Below are 17,090 nucleotides of genomic sequence, written 5' to 3'. Positions count from 1 at the left end.
AGATGCCTCTCACCCCATGCTCAGAGCTGTTTGCCAACACGGGCTCTGCATCCTCCCCCTGCACTCTGCAGGAACCCTCGTTAAATAAAAAGGCACTTAAACCCAAAATGAGCACGAGCTCATCCTTAGCAAGCACTGCCAGCTCGTGGCCATGTGTCACTGTCACCTCCCTGCTGCCGGGCTCAGGGGCAGCTCCAGAGATTATTGCTGCTCTGCCCTGGGATCTGGCTGGGGTTCTGGGACTCATGTACAATGTGATGTCCCATCCCAGCTCCAGGGGTCCCATCCCAGCTCCAGGGTCCCATCCCAGCTCCAGAGGTCCCATCCCAGCTCCAGGGTTCCATCCCAGCTCCAGAGGTCCCATCCCAGCTCCAGGGGTCCCATCCCAGCTCCAGGGTCCCATCCCAGCTCCAGAGGTCCCATCCCAGCTCCAGGGGGCTATCGCAGCTCCAGGGGTCCCATCCCACTCCTAGGGTTGCCATCCCAGACCCAGTGGGCCCCATCCCACCCCTGGGAGTCCCATCCCACCCCCGGGGGTCCCATCCCAGCACCGAGAGTCCCATCCCAGCACTGGAGTCCCATCCCAGCCCCGATGGGTCCCTGCTGACGCTGCTGCTGCGGTTGCAGGGAGGGCCAGGAGTCGCCGGAGCAGTGGCAGCGGATGTACGGGCGCTGCTCGGGCAATGAGGTCTATCACATCCGCATGGGGGACAGCAAATTCTTCATGGAGTACGAGGGGAAGAGCTTCACCTACGCCGCCTTCCACGCGCACAAGAAGTGAGGGCAGGGAGGATGGGCAGGGGGATCTGCCTGCCTGCATGCCTGGGGTCAGGGCTGGGGCTGCTGCCAGGTCCTTTGCGGGGGACAGTGTCCAGGAGGGGATTTTCTCCAGCTGGGAATGCCCATCCCCTGCTCCCGGTGCAGGTACGGCGTCTGCCTGATTGGCATCCGGAGGGAGGAGAACAAAAGCATCCTGCTGAACCCCGGGCCGCGGCACATCATGGCAGCGTCGGACACCTGCTTCTACATCAACATCACCAAGGAGGAGAACTCTGCCTTCATCTTCAAGCAGGAGGAGAAGCAGAAGAAGAAGGGCTTTGCGGGCAGAGGCAACTACGACGGCCCCTCCCGGCTCCCCGTGCACAGCATCATCGCCAGCATGGGTGAGTTGGGGGCTCGGGGGGCAGCAGGAGCTGGCACACCCCACTCCATCACCTCCCCCACGCTTGGGTTCATTTCCTCTCCCACATTTGGGTTTATTTTGTGTTTTGCTATGCTCCCTCCCTCCCCAAAAAGCCCCTCTCCGTGCTCTCTCCCAGCTGTCTCACCAGTAAAATACATGTTTCCTTGCACCCTGCATGCTCTCAGCAAGCTCAAATGTCATTATTAAACCTCGTGATGTCCATTATCATTAAGGGTATTTGCATAAATGCCCCAAGCCTGGATTTAGCCCCCCAATTATTTCCAAGGCTGGAAGAAGAAATGCCGTGGGGCGCATCCTAAATCACGTTTATGATTCCCAAGCCGAGGAAGAGTGTAGCTCTCCCTGCAGCCAGCAGTACATTTGTGCAAGTGAAAAATACCATGAGTCATTACTTCCCTCTTGTATCTGGGGAGAACAAGTTTTGGAGGAACTGAGCCACACGAGCACATTATATTTCAAGCAAATAATGTATGTGTTTGTACTCCTGAGCAGCAATTTGCATAGATTATCCCCCAGCAGGCCTCCGAGCGCTTTGCTGAGCAGTGTTTGTCACAGCTGTCGTCACACAGCTCCTACACAGAGGGACCTTGGGCACAGGTGATGAGAGGGACAGACGTGACGTGAGTGCCAGCAGGGCAGTGGTGTTTGGCAAGGCCAATGCCTGGGCTCTGCTTCTTGGGACACTCCATCAATGTCTTTGGTTTTTGGAAGGTGTTGGAGGACAGGATGAGGAAGTCTGGCTTGTCAAACCTGTTGGATATTAGGAAAAATTCCTTCACAGAGAAGGGTGTGAAGCTTTGGCACAGGGCAGTGGTGGAGTCACCATCCCTGGAGGGGTTTAAATCACGGGTGGATGTGGCATTTGGGAACATGATTTAGTGGCAGGTTGAGAGTGCTGGGGGAATGGTTTGATTCAGTCTTAGAAGACTTTTCTGCCCTTAAGGATTCTGAGATTCTAAGACCTGGAGCTGCTCAGGAGGGATGTGGGATGTGGGAGGTGGGTGAGGGCATCGCTGCCTGCCTGCCACTCCCTGGAGCAAAGGGACATCCATAGGGAGGGCAGTGCCAGGGCAGATGTGGTTCCTGACTTGGCTGGTGTCTCCCAGAGCCCACGAGGGGCTGTGGGCAGAGGTTAGGCTGCAGGGTTGTCCTCTCAGAGACACATCAGCACGACAAAAACTCCTGCAGGGCTCGGTTTGGCAGTTCAGGGAGTCGTTCAGCTGGCCATGAAGCTGTGAGTGGAATGGAGAGAGGGACAGCCCCAGGGACAGCTGAGCCCTGATGAGATGCAGGGGGAGGCCACCAGTGGCCGCTTTACCTACACTCCCTGTACCCACAGACATCTGGGCTGCCTCAACCCTGTGCAGAGCTCGGGGACAGGAAGCTTTCGTGACATTTCCCCTCCCTTAGAGCGTGTTGGCTGTCCTCCCTCCCGCTGTGTCCAGGTACAGTGGCCATGGACCTGCAGAACACCGAGTGCCGCCCTGCCAACAGCAGCAAGCTGGCACTGCCAGCCGAGAACGGCTCGGGCACGCGCCGGCCCAGCATCGCCCCTGTCCTGGAGCTGGCTGACACCTCGTCCCTGCTGCCCTGTGACCTCCTCAGTGACCAGTCTGAGGATGAGATGACACAGTCGGACGAGGAAGGGTCGGCGGTGGTGGAGTGAGTCGCTCTCTCTGCTTTGTCTGGTTCATTCCAGCCGGTCCCATTGATCCAGGTGCCTCTGGCTCATTGTGGCTGCACCCAGTTTGTTCCAGTTTCAGAGGCACTGGGACCATGGCACAGGACAGGTGCTCAGTGGTGCCCAAGGGTGCTCAGGCTCAACCCCTTCTGGCTTTTCCATGAGCGCCCTGTCCCTGCATCTTTACAACCTCATGGCCCTTTGCATAGCAAAAAATATTCCTAAATATGTATATTGAGGGAATTCCCAGCTGCTGCAGGAGAGTTTTGCAGGGCATTTGCCAGTGTTGCTGTTGAATGATTTCCCCAGCATCTGAGTGCTGGATAAATGGAAAGCTCCCCCTGTGCTCACACAGATTTCTCTCTGCTGCAGGTATGTGAAGGGCTACCCCCCAAACTCACCTTACATTGGGAGCTCCCCGACCCTGTGCCACCTTCTGCCTGAGAAAGCCCCGTTCTGCTGCCTGAGGCTGGACAAGGTGTGGAGGGGCTGTGGGGGCTGCCTGGGGCTGAACTCCCCCCAGGACATGTCCACTGAGTGCCTGCTCTGTCCCACGCACAGGGCTGCAAACACAACAGCTTTGAGGATGCCAAAGCCTACGGCTTCAAGAACAAACTGATCATCGTTTCTGCAGAGACAGCTGGCAATGGCCTCTACAACTTCATCGTCCCGCTGCGGGCGTACTACCGCTCCCGCAAGGAGCTCAACCCCATCGTGCTGCTGCTGGACAACAAGCAAGTACTTCTCCAGGGTTGTTCTCCCTCCCACAGGGCCCTCCCTGCCTTTCCAAGGGCATCTCATGCTGTGGGGTGGGAGTGTGAGGGAGCAGCAGTGCCACTGTTGGGTACCTGGGCTGGCTGGCCCTGGGGTTTTGTGTCTGTCTTTTCTGCCTGGACGTGCTGAACCCCCTCGCTCTCTGTGGCTCTCCCCCCAGGCCTGAGCACCACTTTCTGGAGGCCATCTGCTGTTTCCCCATGGTTTACTACATGGAGGGCACCATTGACAAGTAGGTGTTGCCACGGGTGGTTGTCGTGCCAGAATTGTTGCATTTACCCCAGCCCAGACTTTTCTGTCACCCCGTGAGAAGCCCCAGGGTTGGTAGCATAGAGCTGAGCCCACCTTGGGCTTCTCGAGTTGTCAACCCCTTCCTGGGAGATGGGAGCAGATGAAGAGCAGGTTAGGAGCAGCCTGGGCTCGCCGTGGAACCCCTGTGCTGCTTCCCTGTGTCGTTTCCAAGGGCTGACCCTGCGCTCTTCTCTTTGGGAACTGCCCAGCCTGGACAGTTTGCTGCAGTGTGGCATCATCTACGCTGACAACTTGGTGGTCGTGGACAAGGAGAGCACCATGAGTGCTGAGGAGGACTACATGGCAGATGCCAAGACGATTGTCAACGTCCAGACCATGTTCAGGTGAGGGTGAGCACTGCTGGGGACAAGACCAGGACGGGTGCCAGTGCCTGGGGTGGTGGCTACGGACAGTGGGACACATCTGGCACTGGGTTTGCTGCAGGAAGGAGCATGTAACCAGCTATTTCTGACCTCAGTCAGCACAGGGATGACTGTGGTGTTCCACAGACTTTAAATCCTCCAAGACGGCTGCAGGACAACAGCTCTTTCCATTGCAGGCTCTTCCCCAGCCTCAGCATTATCACGGAGCTGACCCACCCCTCCAACATGAGGTTCATGCAGTTCAGAGCAAAGGACAGTTACTCCCTGGCCCTTTCCAAGCTAGAAAAGGTAAGAGGAGGTTGTTCCCTGCACGGGGGCCTGGGAAGTCAACACTGACAGTGACTGACTGCATTTGAGCTCCTCGAACTCCTGTGCTTTTCCCACGTCCAGGAAACCCCATCATATCTCACACATTTCCATGGAGAATAAATATCCTCTTTTTCTACAGTGCAAAGATGCTGCCCTGGTTTCCTCCTGCCACACCCACCAGAAACATTACACCTGTGCCCTCTCATTGCCATGGGAGGCTAAGTTTCTGTGGAATCTGAGCTCAAACTTCCCCTTCTTCTTGCAGAGAGAGCGAGAGAATGGCTCCAACCTGGCCTTCATGTTCCGGCTGCCCTTCGCAGCCGGGAGAGTCTTCAGCATCAGCATGTTGGACACGCTGCTCTACCAGGTGAGACACAGCCCTGCGGCTGTGGCCTCCCCTTGGCATCCCCCAGGGAGCAGCTGAGCAAACCTCTCCCTGGTTTCCTGCCCAAATGTCTCCCCAGTCTTTCGTGAAGGATTACATGATCACCATCACTCGGCTGCTGCTGGGCCTCGACACCACGCCGGGCTCTGGGTACCTCTGTGCGGTATGTGCCAAATGTTCTTGGGGTGAAACCATCAGCCAAGCTGGCCTGGATCTGGTGGCTTCTGTCACCCTGTGCATGAGGTTGGGGGTTCCCCTTTTCTGCAGATCTGGGGGGAAGCAGCATTGCCAGGTCATTGTTCCTCTCCATTTTGGGGAGCCTCAGTGCTGCCAAAAGCCCAAGAACTGCCAAGGATCAAACTCCCTGTTTTGAAGGCTGAGGTCAGAAATTGCCCCTGATTTTCTTGTGGAGACCAGCTCATTTTGGGAAGGTCATGGATGAGCTAGGGTGAAGCTCAGGAGCAGCGCGAGGTGCAGTGAGGGTCCATGCTGGTCCTGTGTTCCTCAGATGAAGATCACTGAGGATGACCTGTGGATCCGGACGTACGGCCGCCTCTTCCAGAAGCTCTGCTCCTCCAGCGCCGAGATCCCCATCGGGATCTACAGGACGGAGTCGCACATGTTCGCCACCTCCGAGGTAGGGCATGGTGCTGCATGAGCTGGGAAGGGGCCAGCCAGGCTGGGATCCAGGAGTGTGCTGGTCCCTGGAACACCTCAGACCTGGCTGCAGCAGCAGTGTGGAGGGGAGAGCAGGGGAAGGGGAATTTTTGTGTTTGTTTCATTAGAGTGGCTGTGCTGTGTGGTCTCCTGGTTCCCCAGCTGGGTCAGGGTCAGTGCCCCTCTCTCTGAGCAGTGCTGGATGATCTTGGCACAGCTCTGCCACACCACTGGGCACCTTGGGGACCAGGGTGGGCACAGCAGGGCTGCCCCTTTTCTGGACTGACTCTTGGTTTTCCCTTCCTCCTCCCCTGCTGCAGCCCCACGACATCCGAGCGCAGGTGAGTGCCGCTCGTGTCCGGCCGTGCCTCCCTGTCCCCCCCTGTCCCCCACCCTGTGGCTGATCCCTGGGCTGGCTCTGGCCACCAAGAGCCGCCCTGTGCTTTGTGCCAGCTCTCAGCCCCAGTGCCAGCACAGCGCTGCCTGTCCCCATGGAAGGGAGATATTGGCTGAGCCCCAGTGCCCTGATGTGATTAACTGGGATCAGGAGCAAGGGAGGGAGCCCTTTAAATACCTTCAGTTTTTGACTTTATAAAGAAGCAGTGACAGGGAGCTGAAAGGTGACATTTAATTAAATGCAACCCAGCTCCTTGAGAGGCTTTAAAAGGCTTTATTAATAAATTCCTTCTCACCAGTGGGGATTGCTGGGTCAGACATGTGGCAGCACAGATGCTGTAAGAGGGAAGAGAGGGAGATGAGGGCATGGCTGTTCCTTGGGCAAATGTCCCAGAGGTGATCCTGTGTGAGGTGTCAGGTGCCCACAAGACTCCTCTCATCACTGCTTATCCAAGGGAAGCTGTGGCTGGCCCATCCCTGGAAGTTCAAGGCCAGGTTGGACAGGACTTGGAGCAACCTGGTCCGGTCCCCCATGGCAAGGAGTGGAACAAGATGCGCTTTATGCTCCTTCCAATCCAAAACACTCTGGGATTCTGTGAAACCTGCCAGCCCAGTGGTTCTTGCAGTGCAGAGACAAAGTGCTGGGAGAGCCCATTTGGGCCAGAGGGAGGAGAGAGATCCCACCCTTCCAGGCACAGCCCAAACCCTTCCTGGCCACCCCCCATCCCGCGTGACCTGCTGGGCTTCTAGTCACAGATCTCAATCAATGTTGAGGACTGCGAGGACACCAAGGACGTCAAGGAGCACTGGGGCATCAAGACGAACCACCACCGGAACTCGTGCTCCAGCGACCAGTCGGAGCACCCGCTGCTGCGGCGCAAGAGCATGCAGTGGGCACGGCGGCTCAGCAGGAAGGGCAACAAGCACTCCAGCAAGACGGCCGAGTGGATCAGCCAGCAGCGCCTCAGCCTGTACCGGCGCTCCGAGCGCCAGGAGCTGTCCGAGCTCGTCAAAAACCGTATGAAGCACCTGGGCTTGCCCACCACCGGGTACGGTAAGTGCCGTTCGGCCGAGCCGCTCCACGGTGCCGCCTCCCGCCCGCGGGCTCCTCAGGTAACCCCCGGCCGAGCCTAACCCCGCGCCAAGCCCGACCCCCGAGCCAGCCTAACCCCATGCCAGCCTAACCCCATGCCCAGCTTAGCGCTGTCCCAGCGGGCGCTCCGGGCGTGCTCCGGGCAGTGCCTCATTCCCTGGCTTGCTTGTGCTTGTGCAGACCAGCGGCTCCAGGCTGGGGTCCCGCCACGCAGACCCCCCCTCCCCTGCCACCCCCGGCCAGCTGCAGGCAGCCCCACATCTCTGGGCTCTGGGATGGCTCCAGGCAGGAGTTGGCAGTGGCAGAGTGGCCCTTGTGCCTGCAGCAGGACCCAGTGTCCCCACACAGCCTCGGGGCACAAGGCCTCATTTGTGCCCCACTTTCTGGCCATGCAGAGATGGTGGTTCAAGACAACCCAAACCCAGGTCAGACAACCCTCGTGCCCAAGAGCCCCTGTAGTTTGGCAGGGAGAGGCCAAACCCCGTCAGCTGGCGCAGCCCCCTTCTTTTGTGGACTTTAATCTGTCATAAACTCTTTGTGGAAAACCTTTCGGTAGCTGCAGGGCTGAGTTGCTTCATTGCGTGTGACACCAGCGTGTGGCTGTGACAGCCACAGCGCTCAGGGTCCCTCTGTGCAGCCACATCTCTCGTCAAGCTTGACCTGCCCGTCGGTGCTGGCATCTGTGTCCCCTGGACAGCTCCCACCCCTTGGTTATGACAAAGTCTGTAGCTCACAGCTCCCTTTGTTTGGTTGGTTTGGTTTTGTTTTTTTTCTTTTCTTTCTTTCTTTGAAGCCATCCTGTGCTGCTGCTTGTTTGCTCCATCCTCCAGGAGTGTCCGTCCACCCCGTGCTGGCCCCTGCCCACACTCAGGCTGGCAGTGAGCCCCAGCTGGGGTGGGAGCTGATTTTGGGGGTGGGATTCCTCCTTTCCCATCTTGGCTTTAGGCATGGGAAAGAGGAGGACAAAATGTCCAGAAGTGCAGTGCAAGGAGGGGTTTGGAGTGAGTGGGGACCCAGGGGTGGTTGTGGGCACTGCCAGCGTCCCCAGGGAGAGAGGCAGGAGAGCTGGAGTGTGGTGGGATGGAACGAGCACAGGGACTGCCAGGCAAGGGCTTGCAGTGGTGTACCCCACTTTCCTTTTTCCCTTCGTTCCCAGTCCCAGAAGTTTCTGTTGCAGTTCCAGGGGGGCTGTCTGGCCTTGGTGAGGCTTGGAGCACAGCTTGGGGTCAGGTCAGGGCTGGCATCCTTGTCCTGGCCCATCTGGCAAATTTGGGTTGAAGAAACTGGGGGAGCTCTGATAGGAGAGGGGACAGTGGGGGGCACAGGACAGGGACACTGGGCACAGTGTGGGACCAGCAGCTCCTTGGGCATCCAGCGGTGCAGGGACTGTGTGTTGTCACCTTGTGTCACCGTCAGTGTCTGGACACCCATGGAAAAACGTTGCTCTGCCTTCTGCCCCTTTCCTTTTTCTTTTGCTCACGTTATCGCTGCAGCGCAGGAGCTCGTCTCTGATATTTGCCAAACCATGGCTTGCTGACCTCTCTCTCTCTCTCTGTTTATGTCTGTGCCTTTCCCTGTATGTTCTGTAGAGGATGTAGCAAATTTAACAGCCAGTGATGTGATGAATCGGGTAAACCTGGGATATTTGCAAGGTAATTCCCTTTCCCTGGGAGTCCCGCGTGACTCATGGCGTGCAGCGTACAACAAGATCATGCCAGCTAAGCCCAAACCTCACCCTTGCCAGTTTTCACCTTAGATCCCCGAGCTTTCAGCACTAATTTGTTGGGTGGCATTGGAAAACCAATCAGTGTCCTGTGGTGGTGGTGCAAACGCAGGGCTCTGCCTGCTCAGGGAGAGAGAAACCTCAGGGACCATTTTTAGCTGAATTCCTACAGGGAAATCACAGCCCTTGGCTTTCATTAACAAAACCCTCCCTCCATGGCTGCATGACAGGGTTTTGGGCTGTACAGCCATTGGCAACTTGAGGAGGGGACGAGGAGGGGGACAAGTGCACCAGAGCTGCCTGTGCATGTTGTGATGAGATGCTGGAGCTCCTGCTGGGTCAGCCACAGTCCAGAGCAAGGCAGTGCTTTAAAAATCCCTTTGCACCCCTTGGTTTGCCTTCCTGGACCCCTCTCCAGCATCAGAAGACCCCATTTTGTGACTGGGGGTGCTGGGCTCAGTCTGAAGCAGCCACAGGGGCCACAGGGGCAGTGCTGCAGCCACCTTGTGGGGCTCTGTGGGACCTACCAGGTTTTCCCATCTTTTTTTCACCTTCACACCAGGGTTGAACTTGCCCTGGGAAAGCTCCTTTTTACTGCGGCAGCCCCAAGATTAGCAAAAACCCATCCCAGCTTCATTTTTGGCTTCACTAGCCCAGGCTTAAGGTGAAACGTTGGCATTTTCCTTACAAAGTGTGTCCTTCATCAGCCAGGCAGCCCCAGCCGGGGCTCATGGAAGCCAGCAGAGTATATTGCCCGGGGCAGTGGAGTACAGCAATATACTCAGTGTGCTCAGCAGGGCCTGGCTTGGCTGCATGGGGTCAGGAACCTTCCATGGGGCAGGGAAACCTGCCCAGAGCCAGAGCCCCTCCCCTCCTCCCTGTCACGTCAAACCCCGTGTGTCCCGTCGGGTCCCAGGGTCTGTGTGCCACCCCTGCCCCGGCATTGCCACCCCCATCCCGGTCTCCCTGTAAGGCTGAGCACTGGGATGGCCAAAACCCCCCGGTGGCTCCAGGACAGGGCACCCTGGCACAGGCTGGGGGTCCCAGGCAGCATCTCCCCGAGGGTGGTGCCAGGTCCCCCTGGATGCAGTGGCTTGTGCCGTCTCAGAGGTGACAGGGATGTGTCTGAGCAGCAGCACAAAGGTCTGGTGTCCCCCTGCAAGCACTGCTGGACATGGCACAGCTCTGGGGATGCCCTGGGGTTCATCTGGGTGTGCTCTGGCAAGGGCACCTCAGGAGGAAGCTGTTTGCATCCCTGTGCGGGGTGCTTGTGGTGGCTGGAGCTGCATCTGAGGGCTGGAGAAAAGCAGCTTCACCCCCATGTCAGGGTGATCAGCACCCATTGTCATTGCTGGGGCAGGAGACCCTGGCTGTGCCCACCATGGGGCAGGGCAGCCCCTGGCTGGGGGATCCCCCATGCCAGGCAGGGGGACAGCAGGGACGGGGTGGTGGGAGCAGCAGGACAGGCCACAGGAGCAGCCCCCAGCCTGGAGTTAATGCCCATCCCAGTGGCCGGGTCCTGGTCCTGCTGCCCCCAAAGCAGCTCCATCTGCTCCATTTGCTCCATTTGCACCACAGAGGGGCCTTTCCAAAAGCCTGGAGAGGTGTCCCAGTGACAAGCCTTGCAGCGAGCTGGTGTCCCCCCGTGCTCCTCATGCTGCCCCCGTGTCCGTCTGTCCGTCCCCTCCCCACCCTGTCCATCCACACCCCATCATCCTGTCTGGAGATGGTGTCACCCGTCGCAGCTTCCACCCCTCCCTGGCACCCGCAGCCTCGCACCCCCATCCATTTCACCATGATCTTGTTCTTGGCTATTTCGGGGAGCACAGGGGCCCCCCCATCATCGAGACCCCCTGTCTACCCCTGTGGGTGCTGCTCTTGGTGGCCCTGAACCCCCCTGGGAGGTCACTGTTCTTTAGAGCCATCCCCAAAATGGCATCGATGGCTCTGAAACTCCATGGAGGCGATTCCCCCTGGGCAGGGGAAAGAAGCAATCCCTGGACTAATGGTGGGCCTGGATGGTGCTAAATTGAGCCACTGAGGGGGAGAGGTGGGCAGAGAGCTGGGGCGGCCCCGGGGGGGTTCAGCTGCCCTGAGCCAGTGGTTGGACTTGTGCTGTACCTGACACAGCAGGACTAACCTGTTCCCTCTTTTGCACTGCACCAAGGTAAGACATCTCACTTTATTTTTGGGGGGAGTGGGGACATTGAAGAGTTACCTCTGCCAGTCCCCTGGGCCGTGCTGTGGTGGGGACAGCCTGGGGAGGTGAGGAGGGAGGTGGCAGTGATGTTCTTGGTGCTCTCCCGGTGGCAGTGACATTGCCCACACCTTCTCCTAGTGAAAGAACCCATTTGCCTGGATGGGATCTGTCACCTTGCCTGTTGGGGTGTCTTTGGGGGTGTCCCTCCCTCACCAGCTCTGCCCCTTCTCTTGCAGATGAGATGAATGACCACCAGAACACCTTGTCCTACGTCCTGATCAACCCTCCCCCGGACACGCGGCTGGAGCTCAATGACATCGTGTAGGTGTCACCTCACCCCTGTCCCCAGACTGCCCCCAGTGCCATGAGCTGCCCCCATCCCGTTGCTTCTCATAAATACCCATAAAAGAGGGTTTGGCCTCTTTCCCAGGCCATTCCTTGCCTGTGTTCCTCAGCAGTGCCAAACCAGCCCAGCCCTGTTTTAGCTCCCATGGGCAGCATGGAGTTTTCCTTTGGCATTTTCCACTGAGCAGCTGACGAATAACTCCTGATTATTTATTCTAATCTTTTCTGGCATTTACATTTCACCTCTTATTATTTAACACCTTTTATTCAAACAACTGCAAGCAGCACATCCCCATGGGGCCATCCTTGTGTGTCCTGCCCTCAGTTCCAGCGGGAGCTGTGGCATTCCAGCGGCGTGACCAGGCTGTGTCCCGCAGGTACCTGATCCGCTCCGACCCTCTGGCCCACGTGGCCAACGACGGCCACAGCCGCAAGAGCAGCTGCAGCAACAAGCTGGGCTCCGGCAACCCCGAAACGCGCGACGAGACCCAGCTGTGAGAGCCCCCGAGCTCCCGGTGCTCCGGGCTCCGGGGGAGGAGAGCACGGCCCGGCCCGGCCCAGCCCAGGGGAAGGCGGCTGCTGCTGCCCGCGGTGCCCCGGAGGAGGCGATGCCCAGCGGGAGGGATGCCCGGAGCCCCGGCACAGCCGGACGCACCCGCAGCCGGTGGCCGCGCGCCCCCGGGGGATTTTAACTTTTTATATCGATACCGCAACTAGTGAGAAAGTCTTCGCTGGTGCTGGGGGGACGTGGCTGAGCCCAGATGCTGATGGCCCCTGGGGAGCAGGGCTGAGGTTGGTACCGGCCAGGAGGGTGCAGGTTGGTAAAGAGGAGAGTGGAACTGCACCGAAACCGTGCTCCTCTTCCTCCTCCTCCTCCTCCTTCACCAGGTGTCCCCCAGGGTACCCAAACTCCTGCTGTGTCACTCATGTTCTTCTCGGCTGGGTTTCTGTTCTGGGTGGCCACGCTGGGAGCTGGGCGAGGACTCTGGTGGCCGTGGGACAGCCGGGATGGAGGGGACAGGGCATGGCAGGGCTGCTGTGCCCCCAGAGCCTCGGGGCACCTCACAAACCAAACCACAGCAAGCCCAGGGGACCGAGAGCGGGGCCAGCTCTGTGGCAGTGCCCTGGAGCCCCTGGGTTTGTGTCCCCTGTGCTGCCAGGGGCACTCGGGGCTGTGTGTCTGGGGTGGCTGGGCTGGGTTTGGTGGTTTGGTGGCTCCACTCGCCCTTTCCCCTCTGGCCAGGGCAGTCTGGGGTCCAACCCTCCCATGGCCTGCTGTCCTTCCCCTCCCCACGGTCACAGCTCGGTGACACCGTTATGGCAGCGGGTTCTGCCTGTCCCCCTGGCCACCACGGCCCCCTGGCAGCTCCAGCCCCCCTGCTCGACTCTGTCCCCCCTGTCCCCATGGCTTCCCCTGCAGCAGAGGTGCATGAATGTCCCCCCCGACCTGCAGGGACCTGGCACCACCACAGATGTGTTTTCCACAGATGTGTTTTCCACAGATGTGTTTTCCATCTGCTTTTGCACAACATCGATGTGGAAAGGGTTTTTTTGACTGCCAAGTGAATAACTGAGTTGTTAACTTTCTATACTTTCATGTTCATATCTTACAATTCCAGTGTGATTTTTTTTTTTTTAAGCAAGGAGCTTGTAAAGCACAACATGGCCATGAAATCCCATCGGCTTCCTGCACTCACTGCCAGCTGAATGGTTTATTGCCACTACCATTCACTGTTTGCTCCCCAATGCACCCCCAATCAATGTTTACAAAGAAAACAAAATAGAAAACAAGCCAAAACCTGATTTAAATGAGTTTTAAACAGCTGGGGAGATGCCTGTGGGGATGTGCTGCCCATCCTGCCCTTGGCCCTGGGGAGAGCAGAGATGCCCAGGGTAGGAGCAGTGCCAAGGCTGGTGTCACCTCCAGAGGGGGTTGAGAGAGACCTGCTGTGCCTGGATGAGGTTTGGGGTCCAGCTTTTATTTTTTTTATTGTTGTTTTTTCCTGAAGTGCCAGGCAGGAGCTCCTGAGTGGTGGCACATCCCAGGCCTGGTGAGGTACCACAGGTAAAAGCAATGAGTGCACCCCTCCCACCCTGCTGAGCTGTGGGCACAAACAGAACTGTCTTTAAAGATTTTTTGGGTTGTTTTGATGGATTTTTAATGATTAGTTTTGGATCTGTTTGGTTAAGGCAGGCACAGTGTTTTATTTATTTCTGTTTGCAGCTTCACATGCCAAATTTGTCATTTAAAAATGGCAAAAAGAAATTACAGGCTAAAAAGGGGTTGTGGTTGAAGAACAGAAGGACACGTGGGCTCTGTGCTAGCTTGAAGCCTCAGGATGCTCAGACCATGGAGTGGGAATGTATTTAAATGTCTGCATTTAATATGGATCATTTTCCAAACCCCACTTTGCTTTCAAGGGAGAGTGGAACAAAGCAGTATTACAGGTTAAATAAAACCAAACCAGCAGACAAAGAAAAGCCCAAATAAAACAGAAGGTGTGATTATTTGAATATATTTACTGAGAACATTTCTGTTATTTTTTGTCTGTTTGGCTGTGAGCTGTGTGTGAGAGCGCAGAGAAGCGAGCGCAGCTCCTCAGCTCAACCCTCCCATGGCAAGAAAACTCAATTTCTTTTAAAAACCCTTAATTTACTTAAAATTTCACCCCCAGCCCTGAGCAGCCAGGTCAGCCATGTGGCCAAATGCAGGCTCTGTTCTCCAGAGGCTCCACTGGCCGTGGTGCTGGGTCCCTCCTTCCTCAGCGGGCACACACAGCTCCTTCCTGCCCTTAATCCGAGCAGAAAATGATCCCTAGAGGAAACCACATGCCAAAAGGACTGAAGCCTCTGTGTGGTTTGTGATATTGTCAGAATGCCCTCGATATTCCTGTATTTTGACCATGCTTCTGTTTGTTCAGTGTACAAAATCCCTGCGTTTGAAACGGAAGCTCCGTGTACAAAGCCTCGGGTTCCTTCTCTGGTGTAAATTTCCAGCTGACCTTCCCATGGGATGGGGAAAACCCTGTAAATACTCACCTGTGGCCAACGCAAGTCTGAGAACCAAGGGTTCATTTTTCTAATTCCTTAGCCTCAGTTACAATACTAATGTAAAAACAAAAGCAGTTTATTTTTCTAATGGTCCTGGAAACGTCGATGCGGCGACAAAGAGTCGTTCGCGCCGCTGAAAGGGCCCGCAAGGAGCTTCCGTGGGAGCAGGAGAATGGCTATTGCTTCCAACCATGGAGAAATCCCATTTTCTACAGGAAAGAGTTGTGTTCCAATGCAGAGACCTGGCAGGCCCTGGGGGATGCAGAAACGAGCACAGCTGGGATGTTTTGGGGTTTTCCAGCAGCGGCTCCGGCGCATGTTCCGTGTCCACTAACGGTTTGATACAGTATGGACTAAATCCACATATCCTGCATTAAACTCAACTACTCCAACCAATGTTATGAGTATATTTATTTCCTGTTATCCCCCTTTTTATTTAACCTCTATAGAACAGGACAGTTTTATTCCAAGCTCAGCTCCTGCATGGATTTTTATCAGCAACAGCAACTCCCGTCTTTCCTCTCGGAGACCGAGCTCCGGGAGCTGCTCTGCTGGGATGCAGCCAGCCAAGGGGAGAGGGTTTTGTACAATTCTTGTGAAGATGCTTCACATTTCTGTAAAGATAAATGACAATAAAAGAGCTGCATGCAGCAACAGGAGACACTGCTGTCTGATTTTTTCTGGTTTTTTCAGGGATTCTGTTTTAAAAGCCGTAGGAAAATGTGGTTGAAGCTCTTCCCAACTTCATTTTCAAACTCTTTGTGCCCTCTGGCACAAAGGGCCTGGTGTGGTAGAGGAGCTTTTAAAGATTATTTCATTTATTTATTTAATCCTAATTTATGTGATTTAATAAATACATTAAATTTTGTAGGTATTTAAGGTTTGTTTTTTTTAACTGGTGTTTAGCCAAGATTCAGTGCATGTTCTTCTACCTCCCAACACTTCAAAATTTGGCACTGGCTCCAAAGTTTCCAAGATTTTCAGGGAAGATCCCAACATTTCTAGAGCATGCTGCACTCATACACAAAGATTTTAGCTTGGACATCAAATGCAGGTAAGCAGAGATTGGTTTTATTCAGCATTTTAGGCAAATCCTGTAAAAATCTATTTATTTAAAATCCCACAGAAGGACACAAACAATATCCCTTAAATAGGGAAGATCATTCTGGGCTGAACATACACGTGAGGAAGCTGGAAGTAAAAGGACAGCAGGAAGCCAAGTCCCTGCTAAATTACTTTTTAATTATTGGCTTTAAACCAAATAAATCTGTACCTGGAGAACAAAATCCTCTTGATTTTCCAGGACATCCAAATTGCAATGATTACACCACCACCAGGAGCAGCTCTCACTGGATGGAAACCCAGCCAAGGCTGCAGAAAGGATTTGATGCTCTGCACAAGGGGATTTCAGCACTTCCCAGCTGTGGAGTCTTCACTTTTTCCTCTTGTTCCACCCTCCACAGCAGCAGACACAGAAAAGAAGAGGAAAAAAACTCTGCAAAATGAACAAAAATTCATTGAAATATTTGCCCCAGTTGAGGAAAATCAACTTCTATCACTACAAATTCCTTAAAGAAGAGGAAAAAATCTAGAGCACTAAAATATGCATTAAAAATAATGGGGTTGGTGTGGCTGGGAAACAAAAAGGAAACCAAATCCAAGAAGGATTTTTTTATTTTGCTGTAAATTCAGTTTTTGTGGTCATTCCCTGGAAAACAGAGTCAAAAGAAAGAGGTTTTCCTTTGTCAAGATTTCCAGGTAATGCCACAATAATTTGGGAAGGTTTTTGGGCTTCAAACCATTCTTTCAAGTGCCTCATTTGAATTTTAACAAATGCTGGATATTGAATATTTCATGATCCCTGCTGCACACTCTTCCCCAGAGGTTTTTTTTTCCCCTCCACTACAATAAATGTGTTATTTCCTAACAAGTTCAGAGGGATGGATCAGAAAACTATGACAGGATTTCAGCAGCAAGATAAAAGTGAATTTATATTTAGCACAGACAAGGAAATTAAATCCACCCTGTAATTTTTACAACAGGAACGTACCCGTGCTCAGCACGGGCTGGAGAAGGAAGGGACATAAAAATCCAGTTCTGGAATGGCATTTTCCTTAAAAATTTGGGTTATTTTTTACAAAGAAGAGCTGAACTCACCACTTGCAGCAGAAGAGTAAAAATGCACTTTTTCATAGGCCCACAGGAAACTTGAAATCTTCAAACCCTCTAAAACCAAACCAAGCCTGCAACAGAAAGCTCAGGGAAATATTTTCTTATCAGAATAACAATCTTTTAAAAACCTATCATTGTTTTTCACTTCCTACATGGTAAGAGAAGTCCAATGTCTGTGTGGTAACCTGGAATTCATTGTAAAATTTTCAATGTAATGTGGAAAATACACTTAATTATAGTGGACCATAATATTCCAATTTTGAACTGGCCTGAAGATCTTTATATAATAAAGTTTCACTTATCTGAAGCACACAACCCCAAAATACTCCCCAGATTTCTTCAGTTCTGCAGAAGAACAGCAGTAAAATGATACCAAATTTCTCCAAAATCTTCTTTTTGGAGCCTTGTCCTTGGAGAATCCCAGCA

General features: G+C 54.6%; 1 protein-coding gene across 1 annotated transcript in view; it reads left to right on the top strand.

Annotated features, from left to right (window-relative positions):
- The window catches only part of KCNT1 (potassium sodium-activated channel subfamily T member 1), a 79,993-nt gene extending 64,840 nt beyond the window's left edge, over positions 1-15,153 (top strand). Inside the window, exons 17-32 of the mRNA XM_041406876.1 lie at positions 628-777; positions 925-1,163; positions 2,650-2,866; positions 3,258-3,363; positions 3,447-3,619; positions 3,820-3,891; positions 4,160-4,294; positions 4,510-4,621; positions 4,908-5,009; positions 5,107-5,190; positions 5,536-5,664; positions 6,005-6,025; positions 6,831-7,134; positions 8,763-8,825; positions 11,333-11,417; positions 11,819-15,153. Coding sequence (XP_041262810.1) covers positions 628-777; positions 925-1,163; positions 2,650-2,866; positions 3,258-3,363; positions 3,447-3,619; positions 3,820-3,891; positions 4,160-4,294; positions 4,510-4,621; positions 4,908-5,009; positions 5,107-5,190; positions 5,536-5,664; positions 6,005-6,025; positions 6,831-7,134; positions 8,763-8,825; positions 11,333-11,417; positions 11,819-11,939 — 2,113 coding nt within the window. The 3' untranslated portion in view covers positions 11,940-15,153. The remainder of the gene's footprint in view (positions 1-627; positions 778-924; positions 1,164-2,649; positions 2,867-3,257; positions 3,364-3,446; positions 3,620-3,819; positions 3,892-4,159; positions 4,295-4,509; positions 4,622-4,907; positions 5,010-5,106; positions 5,191-5,535; positions 5,665-6,004; positions 6,026-6,830; positions 7,135-8,762; positions 8,826-11,332; positions 11,418-11,818) is intronic.
- The last annotated feature ends 1,937 nt before the right edge of the window (positions 15,154-17,090 follow it).

The sequence above is a fragment of the Onychostruthus taczanowskii genome, unplaced genomic scaffold (assembly GCF_017590055.1).
Source record: "Onychostruthus taczanowskii isolate IOZ18803 unplaced genomic scaffold, ASM1759005v1 scaffold25, whole genome shotgun sequence".
Classification (NCBI taxonomy): domain Eukaryota; kingdom Metazoa; phylum Chordata; class Aves; order Passeriformes; family Passeridae; genus Onychostruthus; species Onychostruthus taczanowskii.
The sequence above is the reverse complement of the archived record's forward strand: the minus strand, read 5'-3'. Positions and strand labels throughout refer to the sequence as shown.